Genomic DNA, 18,508 nt, shown 5'->3' on the forward strand with positions numbered 1-18,508 from the left:
GTTGTCCTCCCTCCTACCTTTTCTCCCTCTCTCTCTCTCTCTCTCTCTCTCTCTCTCTCTCTCTCTCTCACTCTCTCTGTCTCTCTCTCTCTCACACACTATCTCTCTCTCTCTCTCACACACACACTCTCTCTCTCTCTCTCTCTCTCTCTCTCTCTCTCTCTCTCTCTCTCTCTCTCTTTCTGAGTATGCACATCTGTCCACAGGATTTGAAGCTAAGGTCACAGTTGACTTAATTTCCTGGATTCCAGCTTGCTCAAAACAGGCCCGAGACGGGAAGAGCTGGTGTGTTTGCCTACTCTGTTTAGACATTGATAAGCAGCTTCTAACATTAACAGAGATATCTGGTAACTATGCAACCAATCAACGTCTAATCACTGTACTTTATTCATTTGACAACCCGAGATTATAGCAGTTTATTCAAAGTTCTGATTGACATTGCCAGTTCATTCCACAGACCACTGAAAAGACAGACACATCATGGAGTGGGTCCCACACTGACAGAAAATGAATAGCTGTTATCGTTTAACTGAAGTAGCCTGTTGGCTGGCCTGGCAGCCCTGTGGGCTAATGTGGGCAATCAAGCTTGGGCCCTCATTTGCCTGACATAGGAGTGTTTGCTGGGTTAGCCCACAGGGCACAGGGCTGCCCATATTGGCTCGATTTGGTTTTGGAAGTTGCCGTGGCATTGCCCCATGGCATTGGCCTATTGTGGGCATACAGACAGACCACAACCGTTTAGGGCTGCCCTAATTGAACCTAAAGTCAGCCCACATTTTGATCGGCTGCCCATACTTGCCCCCTACTGGACCCTCTATGACTATCTGGTGAGAAACTGAGATGGCAACTGGTAAGTATAGGAGCTAGTAGTCTGCTCAAGCATAAGGATGGATTTTCCAGTTTGCATGTTGAGAGAGGCGTCCCATTTATTGAACTGTGACGTCCAGGGTGATCCTTGTACTGTACCTGTTTATAGGTACAGTAAAACAATCTTAGTCCAGCCTCACAGATAGTGGAGCGGGATTAAAGTCAACCTACACATGCCCCTGTCTCAGTCCCTCCTCAGACACGGCTCATGGACTAGCTAGCTGGGCTAACTCCCACGAACTAACCACTGACCACTGGGCTAACCAGTACGGATCACTGGCTAACCAGTAGCCTACTGAGTTTACGAACTACTAACCACGGGTCACTGGCAACATGGAGGAGCTAAAGTACCGAGGACGCAAGCGAGAGGGAAGGCACAGGTTAGCACTGTTTATTTACCTACATATCAATACAGTACATGTCAATACAGTATTACATGTCAATACAGTTTTAAATAACGACAGTGTTCCTTCATATAACCTAAACCAGAGAGGGAAAGAAGGAATTAAATTGAACTGGTTGAATGAATATGGTATACTAAAGACTAAAAATGAATCTATTGATTTCTATTTTGCAGTAGCCTGGTCTATATCTATTTTTCCCATATAAAGGGCAGAATGTTTATTAGTGTAGACTAAGGAGTGTAGATAAGCATGGCCCTGTGGCAGGTCTGCTGGTAGATGCTGTGTTTGGCATGGGGACATTTATTTTTCCATTGTAGTGTTCACAATACCTCCCTTACATGAATACATTAGCCATTATATTTATACATAATTTGGATGATAGATCTTTTTTTTTTTTTTTTTACTTAATCTGGTTGACTGGGTAAACCTGCTATGGTAAACAGTAAATGAACTGCACTTATATAGCGCTTTTATCCAAAACGCTTTACAAAGGCTTCTCATTCACCCATTCACACACACATTCATACACTAATGGTGGCAGCTGCCATGGGAGCAAGTGTCTTGCCCAAGGACACTTGTGAACAGGAGCCGGGATTCGAACCACTAACCCTACGTCTACGGACATTGGACGACCCGCTCTACCTTGTGAGCCACAGCCGCCCCGAGCCAAGGCAGGGTTGCTGGGCCATAGTTGCCCAGTCAGTGGAGTGTCCTGGTGGTTGTGCTTTATGGCCATCATGACCAGGCTAAAATGGAGTCTTTTTTAAACCTGGTCATTCTGCAGCCTACTACCCTGTTGTCTGTCCTGTGAGAGGAGGGGGAGCGTTGGGAGAGAGGGGGGCTGTCAGAGGAACATTGTTCAACTTGAGACCCTCTGCTGATTGATGATGGGCTTAAGCTCTCTCTCTCTCTCTCTCTCTCGTTCACACACACACACACACACACACACACACACACACACACACACACACACACAAATACATGCTAAACACTCCAACAATAAACAAAACCATTTAAGACTCATAAACACAAGAACACAGAACACAAACTTAACTGTTGTTGTTGTTGTTGATGATGATGATGATGATGATGATGATTATGATGCTGGTGATGATGATTATGATGATATGGAGGATCTTCCTCTTAAGGATATAGTAAGGATGATGATGATGATGATGATGATTGATGACGTTGATGGAATTTGATGATGTAAATATTCCCGCGGTTGTCTCAGGGATACATGGGACCCCTTCCAGCTGAACCCTATCGGGGCGGAGAAGGAGCAGAAGAGGACATGCTTTGAGTTGGCGCAACATCTGGTGGCAGTGATAGTGGGCATGCTGGTCCTGTCCTCCGCTGTCATCAGCAAGGTACCCTCAGACCCCCTCTGACTCCTTTACCAGTATCACTGTCACATTACATGAGATGCACATATCCCCCAACCAAAAGGCAGGGCTTTAGTCATTTTTATTATTAGTCATTTCTGACTGACAGTTGAGAGTTGTGACATATTATGATAGACATATTTTCAACAGCCAGTTGTTTTCATACATGTAGCTGGTGATAGTCAAGTTAAGGCCTGGGCTACACAATGTAGTTTTCGCACCAAAAACAGGATCCTTTGGTTGCGTTTGCACCTCACAACGCGGCCACACGACAGCAGCATTTTTGAGGACTGAAAACTTTTGAAAACTCTGCAAGGGGTGTTCTTGTTTTCCTGGATTCCGTTGTCGTGGGGACGGGTGAAATGGGAGCGTTACAACGACGCAGACACGCTTGTCATGTTAGACTGTACACGAGAACTCAAAAAAACACAGCCTGCAACAGGATGAAACTCACCCAGGTCTTAACTCTTAACTCTTAACTCTTAACAGGATGAAACTCACCCAGGTCTTAACTCTTAACTCTTAACTCTTAACAGGATGAAACTCACCCAGGTCTTAACTCTCATTTGATTGGATTTTGTTCCTTTGTAATTATTGTGTAATTCACAATAAATTACAGCTATTCATGTGCAATGGTTTTTACAGTATATACTATACATAATAAGAGAGACAGTGATCATATCTCTAATATATTCACCTCATCTCCCCCTGACTCCTCTTTTCTGATCTTACTGTGCTGATATGATCATCCCCATGGTAACAAGGTGTGCTAGGTATTTATGACGGATTGCCCTTGATTGTGGACCAGCGACCAGTGCTGGTGACAACATATCTTTTGTACTCTCACACACACACACACACACACACACACACACACACACACACACACACACACACACACACACACACACACACACACACACAGAGTGAGTGTGATGTTAGTTGTGTGTGTGGGTCTACCCAGGGTACTCTGCTGGTGTTGACCACGCTGGCGAGCCCCTTCTCCCTGAGGAGTCCCAAGCAGAGACAGTTCTACATGCTGATGCTGGTCTTCTGCCTGGTCTTCCCCAACCTGCTGGTCTTCCTCAAATCCCTGTGGAAATGTGCCTTCAAGAGCTTTATCAAGCCCAACCTGAAGACCTTGGGCATGGTATGCTTATAGCTATCATTAGAATATCATTACAGGTTACAGTATGAGCTATGTTCTGTGTCTTTGTGTGTGTGTGTGTGTGTTTGTGTGTCTGTTGCGAATACTACATGTCTCTCTCAAATATGAAAGTGTGTGTATGTTCTAGATATGCGTAATAGTGTCCTTTATATTAGTTATAACATATTATACAACGGATAGTTCCAACCTCTCAATCTGATAAGAGCAGTTGTCACTTTCCATTTCACTTATCGCTTATTGCTTCAAAAACATTATTGACGTCTTCTATAGCATTAGCATGTCTGCATTACAGATGTTTGATCCATACACTATACCGTACCTTTCTATGTTCCAGATGTGTCTGATCTACCGTCTGTCTCTCTACGTTCCAGATGTGTCTGATCTATAAACTGTGTCTCTCAATGTTCCCGTTGTTCGATCTACAGTGTCCCTCTATGTTTCAGATGTGTTTGGTTGAGTGCCTGGTGTCCCTTGGCACCTCCATCCTGGTCTTGGTGGTGATGCCCCAGTTTGACGTCCTCACCAACCTGTTCATTTCCGGCGGCGTCTGCATCGTGTCCTCCATCCTGCAGATCGTCTATCGCCTGCAGAGAGAGAGCTGGAAAATCATCTTCCCCATCTGCTCGCTCATCCTGATCCTCATTGGCTACGCCCTGGTGGGGGTGGACTACTACGTGCGCGTGTCCTCCTACGTGGCCAACCAGGAGAGCGACTGCTACATGTACGTTGCCGTGGGCGTGTTCGCCTCGCTGCTGGTGTCTCTTAACTGGTGGGAGAACCCTTTGCAGGCCAGTAACAGCATGCAGGAGCTGCTGAGCGAGCTGGACGGCTTCAGGGACTTTGTGTTTGTGCTCACCAGCCTCCTGAGAACTCTGATCATAGGTGGCGTCTACCTCATCTACTACAAGCTTATAACCAACACCATCGTGTGGGATGACTTTAACCTGGCAGACAAGGAGAGCCTGGAGACCGGCCTGGTGGTCTTCTTCATGCAGGCCTTCTTCTCTGCGGCCTGCCATTGGTTCGGCGTGGTGGCGTGCAAGATCCACGCCGCCAGGATGAGCTTCGCGTTTCCCGTGTGCGCCACCGGCCCGGCCCTGCTGCTGCTGGGCGTCGTCCTGTTCGTGACGCAGGCGGAGAAGCTGGATGGAGAAGCGGAGGCCGCCTCCCTCCAGGACTTCTGCTACAGCCTGGTGGACCTGAGCCACAAGAACAGCACCCCCGTGGTGCTGCTGGAGCTCACCAGGAGCATGTGCAGGACGTCTCTGAACAGCTCCTACCTGACCTGGCCCTTCTCCCTGCTGGCCCTGGAGGGCGTGTGCATGTGGCTGGGCTTCGTCACCTGCACCTACTACGTGTGGAAGATCAAGCTGCAGCGCATCGAGAGGACCTCCCAGCTGTTTGTGCGACGCCTCTACGAGTCGGCGTTCATCGACCTGTCTCTGCTGCTCAACACCAAGATGAAGGTGGTTCGTGCCAGGAACCAGGAGAGGTGAGGGAGAGCGCGCCTGTCCACTCTGGTCCAGTCACAGCGGGAGATGTGTGGGATTGGATGGTCTTTAACCTCTCCTCCCCTTTCTCCTCCCTTCTCTCCTCCCCTCCCCTCTCCTCCCTTCTCTTCTTCCCTCCCCTCCCTTCCTCTCCTCCCCTCCTCCCTTCCTCTCCTCCTCCCTTCCTCTCCTCTCCCCTTTTCTCCTCTCCTCCCTTCCTCTCCTCCCTTCCTCTCCTCTCCCCTTTTCTCTTCTCCTCCCTTCTCTCCTCCCCTCTCCTGACTTCCTCTCCTCACTCCTCTCCCCTCTCCTCTATTCCCCTCCCCTCTCCTCTCCTCCCCTCTAGTCATGATGATATCGAGAACTGTGTGATCTACCTGTGTGCCACCATGTGGCATGAGACCTACGATGAGATGCTGAAGATCCTCACATCCATGTTCAGGTGAAGATTTGTCATTCAAACAATGAAAAGACCACCCACTTCAACCATCAGTACACAAACATGACAAACGCGGTCAGAGGAGGAACCTTTCTTGTGCGGTCGATGTTTCAGGTTGGACCGATACAGAGGCGACCCTAAGGAGGAGCATAAGGACTGTTTTGATTTTGAGTGCCACATCTACATGGACGACTCATACATGACAGAGAAAGAGACAGGCAAGAAGCTGGTCAACTCGTATGTCGACGACCTCATCCAAGTGGTCATAGAGGTGTACAGGTACCACAGAGGGACATAGGCTGGGCGTGTTCCAGTGATTACATGTTGGATGGATGAAATACCACAACTCTGTCATTATTATGCCCCTCACCCCAGGGTGTTCACCAACAAGGAACCTGACGACGTGTCCATCTTCGAGACGCCGTATGGTGGGCGTTTGATGTTTGTGATGCCGGAGGGCAACATGCTCTATGTCCACTTGAAGGACAAGTCTTTGATCAGGAACAAGAAGAGGTGGTCTCAGGTAGGTGGGGGGGGGGGTCAAGTAGGGGTCAATTCACGCATTGAAGGGAACACAGCTGATTCCAGGCCGTGTAACAACCGGTCTCTCTTACAGATCATGTATTTGTACTATCTGCTCGGCTGGAAAGGCTACATCGTCAAGAACCCCCAAAAGATAACAGTAAGTTTGACATTGCATCTCCGGAGCTGTTAGGGTTTATATTAATTTAGTGGCTATAAACTAATTGGTTATTAGTTAAGTGGTTATTCATTAAGTAGTTATTAACCTTCTCGCGGCCGGTCACGCCTCCCACAGAGGCAGAACAATCCGTGTCGCGCCAGCCTGATCTCCATGGACGGCGAGAGCTTCCTCTTGCCCCAGTACGACAACGACAGTAAGAGGAAGCACATCTCGGACGACAACACCTACATCATGGCGCTGGACGGTGACACCGACTTCCAGCCCAAAGCTCTCATCCTATTGGTCGATCGTCTCAGGATGTATTACAATGTGGGAGCGGCCTGTGGGAGGATCCACCCCACTGGGATGGGTGAGCACATACAGTAGAACACACCATACATTATACAGTAGATTAATAAAGTGCCTACTGTACCTACCTACCGGCCTACCTACCTACCCGTCTGTCTGCCTACCTACCTACCTACCTACCTACCCATCTACCTACATACCTGTCTACCTACAGTACCTACCTACCTACCTACGGACCTACCTATCTACCTCCCTCCCTCCCTCCCTCCCTTCCTTCCTACGTACCTACCTACCTACCTATGGATCTACCTACCTACAGTACCTACCTGCCTACCTACAGTACCTACCTGCCTACAGTACCTACCTGCCTACTTACCTACTGCTACCTACAGTACCTACCTCCCTTCCTACGTACCTACCTACCTACCTACCTACCTACCTACCTACCTACCTACCTACAGTACCTACCTACCTACCTCCCTCCCTCCCTTCCTACGTACCTACCTACCTACCTATGGACCTACAGTACCTACCTACCTACCTACCTACCTACCTACAGTACCTACCTGCCTACAGTACCTACCTACCTACTTACCTACTGTACATACCTACCTACCTATCCACCCATAAGCCTCCCTACCTACCAACCTACCTACCCATCTACCTACATACCTGTCTACCTACAGTACCTACCTACCTACCTACCCATCTACCTACATACCTGTCTACCTACCAACCTACCTACCTACCTACCAACCTACCCACCCACCTACCTACCTACCTACCCATCTACCTACATACCTGTCTACCTACCAACCTACCTACCAACCTACCCACCTACCTACCTACCTACCAACCTACCTACCTACCCACCTACCTACCTACCCACCTACCTACCTACCCACCTACCTACCTACCTACATACCAACCTACCTACCTACCTACCCACCTACCTACCTACCTATATATCTACCTACCAACCTACCTACCTACCCACCTACCTACCTACCTACCTACCAACCTACCTACCTACCTACCTACCTACCTACCAACCTACCTACCTACCTACCTACCCACCTACCTACCTACCTATATATCTACCTACCTACCTACCAACCTACCTACCTACCCACCTACCTACCTACCTATCTATCTATCTATCTATCTACCTACCTACCTACCTGCCTACCTACCTACCTACCTACCTACCTACCTACCAACCTACCTATCTACCTACCTACCTACCTACCTACCTACCAACCTACCTATCTACCTCCCTCCCTTCCTACGTACCTACCTACCTACCGATGGATCTAGCTACCTACAGTACCTACCTGCCTACAGTACCTACCTACCTACCTACAGTACCTACCTGCCTACAGTACCTACCTACCTACCTACTGTACCTACCTACCTACCTACCCACCCATAAGTAAAATAGCCTCAAAAGACAGCTAGCAGAGAAAATGTCCTCTTGTCCAGGTCCGATGGTGTGGTACCAGAAGTTTGAGTACGCAGTGGGCCACTGGCTCCAGAAGACAGCAGAGCATGTGTTTGGGTCCGTCCTGTGCTCCCCTGGCTGCTTCAGCCTGTTCAGAGGATCTGCCCTCATGGACGACAACGTCATGAAGAGATACACCACCACCGCAACCAGAGCCTCAGAATACGTCCAGTATGACCAAGGTAATTTACGCAGAACACCCCAGAGAAAACAGAGGTGTGTCAACATTGGTTGGCAGTTCTGTATGACTTTAATTGCACTCAATCCAACTTCCACGGCAATTAACAGTGCTGCTTACTGACAAAAAAAACACTTTTCATGCAGTGCCTTAAAATGTTCTGGTATCCCCCCCTTCTTCCCCTCTACCTCCCCCCTCCCCTACTCTACCCCCCCTCTCCTACTCTACCTCCCCCCTCTCCTACTCTACCTCCCCCCTCCCCTACTCTACCTCCCTCTCTCCTACTCTACCTCCCCCCTCCCCTACTCTACCTCCCCCCTCTCCTACTCTACCTCCCCCCTCTCCTACTCTACCTCCCCCCTCTCCTACTTTACCCCCCCTCTCCTCCTCTACCTCCCCCCTCTCCTCCTCTACCTCCCCCCTCTCCTCCTCTACCTCCCCCCTCTCCTACTCTACCCCCCCCTCTCCTACTCTACCCCCCCTCCCCTACTCTACCCCCCCCTCTCCTACTCTACCTCCCCCCTCTCCTACTCTACCCCCCCCTCTCCTACTCTACCTCCCCCCTCTCCTACTCTACCCCCCCTCTCCTCCTCTACCTCCCCCCTCTCCTACTCTACCCCCCCCCTCTCCTACTCTACCTCCCCCCTCTCCTACTCTACCCCCCCCTCTCCTACTCTACCTCCCTCTCTCCTACTCTACCCCCCCCTCTCCTACTCTACCTCCCCCCTCTCCTACTCTACCCCCCCCCTCTCCTACTCTACCCCCCCCTCTCCTACTCTACCCCCCCCCTCTCCTACTCTACCCCCCCCCTCTCCTACTCTACCTCCCCCCTCTCCTACTCTACCTCCCCCTCTCCTACTCTACCTCCCCCCTCTCCTCCTCTACCTCCCCCCTCTCCTACTCTACCTCCCCCTCTCCTACTCTACCCCCCCCTCCCCTACTCTACCCCCCCCTCTCCTACTCTACCCCCCCCCTCTCCTACTCTACCTCCCCCTCTCCTACTCTACCTCCCCTCTCCTACTCTACCCCCCCCTCTCCTACTCTACCTCCCCCCTCTCCTACTCTACCTCCCCCCTCTCCTACTCTACCCCCCCCTCTCCTACTCTACCTCCCCCCTCCCCTACTCTACCCCCCCCTCTCCTACTCTACCCCCCCCTCTCCTACTCTACCTCCCCCTCTCCTACTCTACCCCCCCCTCTCCTACTCTACCCCCCCCTCTCCTACTCTACCTCCCCCCTCTCCTACTCTACCCCCCCCTCTCCTCCTCTACCCACCCCCTCCCCTACCTCCCCCCTCTCCTACTCTACCTCCCCCCTCTCCTACTCTACCCACCCCCTCTCCTACTCTACCCACCCCCTCTCCTACTCTACCCACCCCCTCCCCTACTCTACCTCCCCCCTCTCCTCCTCTACCTCCCCCCTCCCCTACCTCCCCCCTCTCCTACTCTACCTCCCCCCTCTCCTACTCTACCCACCCCCTCCCCTCCCCGTTGCCCAGGCGAGGACCGGTGGCTGTGCACCTTGCTGCTTCAGCAGGGCTGGAGGGTGGAGTACAACGCAGCGTCCGACGCCTATACCAACTCGCCCCAGGAGTTCAAGGAGTTCTATAACCAGAGGCGGCGCTGGGGCCCGTCCACACTGGCCAACACCCTGGACCTGCTCTCCAGCGGGGCGGAGACGGTCAAGAGGAACACCTCCATCTCGCATCTCTACATCTTCTACCAGATGTTCACCGTGGGCTCCTCCATCCTCGGCCCGGCCTCCGTCTCCCTCATGATAGCAGGTGGCGCTCCCAACTCTACTCCTTACTTTTCTCTTTTCACTTTACCTCATCCCAGCCCTTTACCTCATCCCATCCCTTTACCTCATCCCAGCTCAGCTCTACCGAGATCTACTCTACTGTTGTTTTAGAGACACACTTTACACAGGTCTTTTGCAGTACAGCAGGGGTCATCAACTATATTTGTCCAAGGGCCAGAATTTTTCTCAGCAGACACTATGGGGGCCAGACTTTCAAATCATATTTTTAAAAATATATTATTGTTTAATATTTTCACTTTCTTGTGAAAGTAACTGTAATTAATAAGTTTCAGTAACTTGCCCAACACTGGTGAACAGACAGATTTATACTGCATCCTAATTTGTATATCACGAGGTCCCTGAACAGCCTATATGTGTGCACGCACGCATGCGCATACATGAACTTTGCGAAGCACGAATCATACGCACAACAATGTGACTTATGAGTTTTCCTAATTGCCATTCATAATTTCACCATTTCACAGCACAAACGCCCACTTGCTTAGTAGTGGGGCATACAGTAATGTAATCATTATGCCAAAATGACACCAAAAAGCATTAAACCACTGGCCAGCATACTACCGGTAAATTCCCCCAAGTCTCCTCACCAACTCCGTAGCCTAGGCTACTTGCGTCGTCATCTCCACCTCTCTCCCCGATTCCAATTTCTCCTCGTCATTCCACTTCTCGTTCTAGCAATCTTTTTGTGCGTGGCTGTAAACCAGTGCACCAAAGATAGCAAATGTCCGGTTGTCACTCCCTCCCTTCCTCCGTCGTGTTGTTGACCTGCAGTTCTATGTTGCTACCACAAGAGGCAGTGGTCCCAGAACATCAAAACAAAAACACTATGACACCGCACATTTTCCAGATCATTGGTGGTCTAGTGGATAGGGTGTTCACCTCCCATGTTGAAGGTTGTGGGTTCAAGCCTTGGTATGGATGATGTTTTGGTGCATCGGGTTGTGTAGTAGACTATAGTCATATATGCTACTGGCTAATAATAAGAGATTTGGGTTCAGTAAATCATAACATTATTTAGATCTCAACTGTTTTTGATGTTGCTTCAATATTGGAAGATTAAACAAAAAAATATATATTCAAAATACTTCTGAGAGCTTTGGGGGCCGGATTTGGCCCTGCAGTACAGAATACAGTTTTAGGACCGGCAGTGGGAATAACCCAGCCAGCTGGGCCACACAGAGTCACAGCGAAAGCAATCTCAGCTCACCTGAATTGAGGTGTTGGCTCCCTATAAGGAAACGTTCACGCAACTAGGATTCTGGGATCAGGATTTTTACGGGCAGCCATTAAATAGTGTGCAGTAGCTGCTGTAAAATGGCGAGATAGCAGAGAGTAAACCAGTAAATTCAGGTGATAAGGCCATCCCATGGCAGGCTGAGCAGGGGTGTAGTGGAGGGTAAACACAAGTAAGCTCAGTTTACCCACCTCTTTAAAATGAGGCTGAGAGTTTACTCACCTATTTTCTGGCCAACTATGTAAATCAATGAGGGAAAACAAGGTGGAGGTCACGTTAGATTTTAGGAGGTCTGCAGTCGACTGGAGCCGGGCTGTCATTCAATTCCTCTGTTCAATCTGATGAATTTGATAAAAAAAAATAAAAAAAATAAAAGTTCATGTGTACCCTCTCTACTGTGGGAGCACTAACCCTGTGTGTGTGTGTGTGTGTGTGTGTGTGTGTGTGTGTATGTGTGCGTGCGTGTGTGTGTTTGTGTGTGTACGTTACTCTCTCTAGGAGCATTCCAGTTTGTGTTCAAGATCCCGGGGACCCTGTCCATCATAATCTCGGTGATCCCGCCAGTGTTCTACATGTTTGTGTGCTTCGTCGCCAAACCCAACCTCCAGATCACCATCGCCGCCATCATGAGCGTGATCTACGCCTTCCTGATGACCGCCTCCTTCTTCTCCATCATCGGTGAGACTTTCCGCGCATCTCTCAGCTGACTGGCTGACTTCTGGTGACACGTACACATAAACAATAAAACATGTTGTTTCATTGGTCGATTCGTCTGCAACGAATGAATTGAAAAACAATGAGGAAAGAGAGACTTGGTGACCTTTGATCATGGTTTTGGTTGCTGATCCCACTGATATGTAATAGGGTGGGAACGGAGATACAGAATACCTGATTAGTTTCTTAATAGGCCGTTATCTAACACAGCCAACATATAACAGTGTGATGATTCAGAACATGCAGATAAACTTGGTTTTATTGTTCAGCAATAACGGCTATCGTCTTTCAAATTGGTTGTCTGTGAGCTTGTTTACATTCGTTACAGTTCTTTGCAGGACGGTGCGCTTCACATGTCCATGTCACTCTATGTCCAGTTATGTCACCTCATGTCAAGTTTTTTTTTTTTAAACAATATATTTATTCACATTTTCTCACAATTTAACACACATACAAATCAAATATAAACAAACACAAACCAAAAACACGAACGACAACTTCTCAGACATTTGACCAACTGTAATACATACATTAGATAGGGTATGAATAAAAATCAAAGGTGTTCCATTATTTTACAAAAAAAATAAACCAGAATAAAATATATATATACAGTATATATACGTATATATGATTAACCATACAGTGAGGTTTCATCATAGAGTTCTCAAGCTTACCTCATGTCAAGTTATCTCATTCCTCCCTCCAGGTGACATGGTCCAGCAGGGCACATTCATCACTCCCACGGGGTTGTTCCTCGTCTCCATGACCATCCTGTACCTGGCGACGGCCCTCTTGCACCCGGAGGAGTTCACCATGATCATCTATGGCCTGATGTACTTCATCTGCATCCCGTCCGGCTACCTGCTGCTCACCATCTACTCTCTGGTCAACATGCACAACGTGTCCTGGGGCACCAGGGAGTCCAACAAGGACAAGGAGCAGAAGAAGAGCCAGAATGTCCTCTGCGACCGCAACTGCAAACTCTGCTGCTGGGACATGAAGATACAGGTGTGTGTGTGTGTGTGTGTGTGTGTGTGTGTGTGTGTGTGTGTGTGTGTGTGTGTGTGTGTGTGTGTGTGTGTGTGTGTGAAAACTGCCCGTTGTTTCAGGTTAAGTTTATTTGATATAGACATTACGGTGTGTGTGTGTGTGTCTTGCGTGGAGGAGGGAGGTCGGAATAGATCAGTCGAAAAAACAGATGTTAAAGATCTACTCCCACTCAATTTCTATCCAATATCTTCTACTCTACCACAGGTGACCCAGGAGACGGATAACCTGATGTTGCAGCAGATGCAGATTGCGATGGCTCAGAAGACCCAGGAAGTCCCGCTGCAGCCTGTCGTTCAGGAAGTACAGCAGAGCCCACAGGAAGAACACAGACATCATGACGCTAGCAAAGGGGCCAGTCAGCCAATCAGAAAAAGACGTCTCTCTGGCAGCAAACCAAAGGACAAAGATAAAGACTCTGTGGCGTCTAGCAGCAGGTATGCTTAAAGGGTTAGGATAGGAAAGAGGATACTGAAGTAGGTCTGGATCACATTGTTTGACGACTGTAGTTCATAGTTTCATATTAGTATCTGAAACTTTAATAAGTTAATAAGTGATTTTATATGACCCTTACTTTTTATCCTCATGTCCCTGAACAGTGAGAGTGACGACAGCGCCACTGTAAAGGTCAGCATCCACTCCAACATAGAAGATGACGGTGATTTTGATGATGATGATGATGACGATGATTATGACTACGATCACACACTGGAGGTGAAGAAAGAAGTGGTCCCTGAAAGTGGTACGTGGTCCTACAGTCACGCCTTAGCAATCACGTCCAGTACCTGTCTTAGCGCTGGTTAACCTAGTTGCTCTAGTTGACACATAAACAAACAATAGTTTCTAGTCATAAATAGCAGACTAGTATAATGAATACTCTGACCTCTTGTGCTTTCTCATTGGCCGTGCTTACCAGACTGGGGATTCAAATGAGAAATACAAGACTCCCGCACACACTTTTTCTCTGCTTTAATCTTTTTAACAACGTTTCGGTGTTGCCATCTTCATCAGGACAGATTCAAAAAATCTGTCCTGATGAAGGTGGCAACACCGAAACGTTGTTAAAAAGATTAAAGCAGAGAAAAAGTGTGTGCGGGAGTCTTGTATTTCTCATTTGAAACCTTAAAGGGGATTTACTCCCAGCACCACCATTTTGTAAGAGTGTGCATGTTGGTTTTTTTCACTTTTTTTTCACCAGACTGGGTATTGCCAGTCAAGACTGAGTTCTTGAAGAAGCTGACCTACGCTAACATGAAGAGGAACCTGCAGGAGCAGATCAGGTAGGCTTCCCTCACCATGGAGGAAGTCCTGAGGAAAGTCTATACAAAGTATTATATAGAATATAACTCCAGCTCTATCCTCAGGTACAGGTTACATCTATAACTCCAGCTCTATCCTCAGATACAGGTTACATCTATAACTCCAGCTCTATCCTCAGATACAGGTTACATCTATAACTCCAGCTCTATCCTCAGGTACAGGTTAGATCTATAACTCCAGCTCTATCCTCAGGTACAGGTTACATCTATAACTCCAGCTCTATCCTCAGGTACAGGTTACATCTATAACTCCAGCTCTATCCTCAGATACAGGTTACATCTATAACTCTAGCTCTATCCTCAGATACAGGTTACATCTATAACTCCAGCTCTATCCTCAGGTACAGGTTACATCTATAACTCCAGCTCTATCCTCAGATACAGGTTACATCTATAACTCCAGCTCTATCCTCAGGTACAGGTTACATCTATAACTCCAGCTCTATCCTCAGGTACAGGTTACATCTATAACTCCAGCTCTATCCTCAGGTACAGGTTACATCTATAACTCCAGCTCTATCCTCAGATACAGGTTACATCTATAACTCCAGCTCTATCCTCAGGTACAGGTTACATCTATAACTCCAGCTCTATCCTCAGGTACAGGTTACATCTATAACTCCAGCTCTATCCTCAGATACAGGTCAGATCTATAACTCTAGCTCTATCCTCAGGTACAGGTTACATCTATAACTCCAGCTCTATCCTCAGATACAGGTTACATCTATAACTCTAGCTCTATCCTCAGATACAGGTTACATCTATAACTCCAGCTCTATCCTCAGGTACAGGTTACATCTATAACTCCAGCTCTATCCTCAGTTACAGGTCAGATCTATAACTCCAGCTCTATCTTCAGGTACAGGTTACATCTATAACTCTAGTTGTTTCCTTAGGTACAGGTCAGATCTAAAACTCCAACTCTATCCTCAGATACAGGTCAGATCTATAACTCCAGCTCTATAGGTCAGGTCTGGTATTACTCCAGCTCTATCTCCAGGTCACGTTTATAACTACAGTCCCATAGGTCAGATCTATAACTCCAGGTCTATAGGTCCGATCTATACCTCAAGCTCTATCTCCAGGTACACTCTGCGTAATAAGGACCAGGAGGACGTGTGCGAGGAGCTGGTGATGATGCTGACGGACACGGTGAACGTGGAGCTGAGGGACAGGGTGGGGCCCGAGGACGTCCTGCCGGAGAGCCTGCTGGAGGAGCTGCAGTACGCGCTGAACGAGCAGGCGCGCCGCATCCTGAAGACCAACCGCGCAGGGCGTCTGGAGAGGCGGGTGATGCGCGCCATCGAGAAGACGCTCATTGCCCCTCAGGTGGAGAAGCTGACGGAGGTAATAAAGGCCCGCCCGTCGGGGCTGTGGGGGCGGCCTACCGTCATTACACTGCTAATAACGGACAAATTGACCAGTGTAGTAATTACAGGACCCGGGGGGGGGGCTGGCACATTGCACACACAGCGAGAGGCGACATAGCACACAACACACACACATGCAATTTCCCGGGTGTCGCTGGTGGAAATTATTCCATGCATTTATCCCATCCCAGCTGTCCTCCGCCAGGGGCAGCCAGGAGCAGCGGTCAGCCATCGTTCATGGTGCCCGGGGTGCTAAGTCCAGTTCTTGGCCAGGGACCGGACTGTAGAGCATCTGTTCTTCTGCATGTTTGTAGTATCTTCTTCTTTGGGAGGAAGCGTACATGGGGAGAAGATGCAAGCTCGGTACAGAAAGGCCCGGAGACCTTCTAGCTGTGAGGTGACAGTACTAGGTACTGCGCCACACGGGAAAAGGGTCATAGGGTAAGGGCTTAAAATTTCGGCCGACAGGGTTGAATGTCAGGGTTTGGGGTTAATGGTTAATGGTTTGGAACCTTGGTATTTTTCCGACCATTGCCCCATGTGACCACTGCGGCATCTGAAACTGAGTGTCCGGTGATCCTCAGGGGTTAGCATGCTAGGCTATCTTCCATGTCTTCTCCTGTGTCTTCTCCTGCAGGAGGAGAACGACTTCTGGGTCAAGCTAATCGAGCGGTACCTTCACCCTATAGTCGATGACAAAGCTCACAAGGAGGAGGTGACCAGGGAGCTGAAGTCTCTCAGGAACAAGGTGGGTCCACCCTCTATCACGTTCCTTCTCTGGGACTCCAAATCATTCTGCTTAAGTTAAGTTAGTTCAGTTCAATTATGTTCATGATTTGATATGGACATTACAGTAGCATTACAGTTGTAACATACATTAGACCAGGTGTTTGTAGTGAAACCTCTCCACAGGAGGCTTTAAAAAGGGTAAATAGAAAAGAGAATACATCCAGATACCACAAATACAAATACATATACCCTGCAAATACATACACAAATACCTAAATACAAAAAAACTCAATTAATTGTTCAGCATTTGAGCCAAGAATGTTCTGTTCTGTCGGTTTGCAGGCAGTGTTCTTGTATTTCATCATCAACGTTCTGTGGGTCGTGGCGACGTTCTTCCTCCAAGCCATCGGGAGCGACTTGATCAGCATCAAGATTCCCAAGTACTATCCCAACGGAACGCTATCCGAGGATTCTCTGAAGGTGGAACCGCTCAGCCTGATGTTCCTGCTCTCCTTCGCTGTCCTGTTGATAATCCAGTTCCTGGCCATGCTCTACCACAGGTCAGACACACACACACACACACACACACACACACAAAATACACATACATGTACTACTCATACATACACACACACACACACACGCACGCACGCATGCACACACACACACACACACACGCTTAAAACAAATACAGTTCCTGCTAATCCAGTTCCTGGCCATGCTCTACCACAGGTCAGACACACACACACACACACACACACACACAAAATACACATACATGTGCTACTCACACATACACACACACACATGCACACACGCACGCACACACACAAAACAAATACAGTTCCTGCTAATCCAGTTCCTGGCCATGCTCTACCACAGGTCAGACAGACACACACACCCGCACACACACACACACACACACACACACTGCCAGCATTTGAGGGTGAGTGTGTTGTGTGTTTGAGGCTGGTGTTGTTTGAACTGAGTGTGTTGTGTGTTTGAGGCTGGTGTTGTGTGAACTGAGTGTGTTGTGTGTTTGAGGCTGGTGTTGTGTGAACTGAGAGTGTTGTGTGTTTGAGGCTGGTGTTGTGTGAACTGAGTGTGTTGTGTGTTTGAGGCTGGTGATAAGGCTGTGTTTCCCCCCCAGGGTCTACACTCTGATCCATGTGGTGTCCTACCGGAGCACAGAGAAGGACTACAAGGAGAAGGACGATGTAAGTGACCCAGCCAACTAACTATGCTACACTATAACAATTGTGAACTAACTGCTACACTATAACAATAGTGAACTAGCTATGCTACACTATAACAATAGTGAACTAGCTATGCTGCACTACAGTATAACAATAGTGAACTAACTATGCTACACTATAACAATAGTGAACTAACTATGCTACACTATAACAATAGTGATCCGAACTGCACTTAAGACCTCAAACACTCTTTTTCTTAAATGGCAATAACTGTGTTATGATCAGGTGATCATCAGTATTATCTAAGTTATCAAATAACCAGATCATGGAAATAATTACCGAGCTGTGAAAGCATGGTATTGAATGCCTTAAATTAGGACTTTTGTTGCCAACATGTTTACTTATTTGTGCAGGAGGATGACGAGGGGCTGGTTCTAGAGAACGAGATCGCCAACGGGCTGGTCATCACTAGTGACGACCTGTAACCAACGGCAACCATCTGGCGACCATTAGCATTGGCTTGTGACACCATGTTTTCCTTGTGTTTGTTACCGTTTTTCATCGAGAGAGACATACTGCTCCTTATTATTACAAATGAGCATCAAGCCAACAGGCGGGATGAAATAAATTGTTTACCAGCTCAAAAAAAATTACCA

General features: G+C 48.2%; 1 protein-coding gene across 1 annotated transcript; it reads left to right on the forward strand.

Annotated features, from left to right (window-relative positions):
* Positions 1-1,200: 1,200 nt before the first annotated feature.
* On the forward strand, positions 1,201-18,337 carry chs1 (chitin synthase 1; the record flags this gene model as incomplete). The annotated part of the gene is made up of 21 exons (XM_084458745.1): positions 1,201-1,247; positions 2,506-2,641; positions 3,621-3,806; positions 4,268-5,316; positions 5,661-5,756; positions 5,868-6,032; positions 6,129-6,276; positions 6,370-6,435; positions 6,571-6,805; positions 8,227-8,427; positions 9,921-10,205; positions 11,976-12,155; positions 12,898-13,199; positions 13,446-13,675; positions 13,838-13,980; positions 14,437-14,518; positions 15,643-15,904; positions 16,565-16,675; positions 16,999-17,216; positions 17,807-17,873; positions 18,266-18,337. The coding sequence occupies 21 exons, from the start codon at positions 1,201-1,203 to the stop codon at positions 18,335-18,337; spliced, it is 4,281 nt and encodes a 1,426-aa protein (XP_084314871.1).
* Between the last annotated feature and the right edge of the window lie 171 nt (positions 18,338-18,508).

This window comes from Borostomias antarcticus, assembly GCF_949987555.1.
Source record: "Borostomias antarcticus genome assembly, chromosome: 25".
NCBI lineage: Eukaryota > Metazoa > Chordata > Actinopteri > Stomiiformes > Stomiidae > Borostomias > Borostomias antarcticus.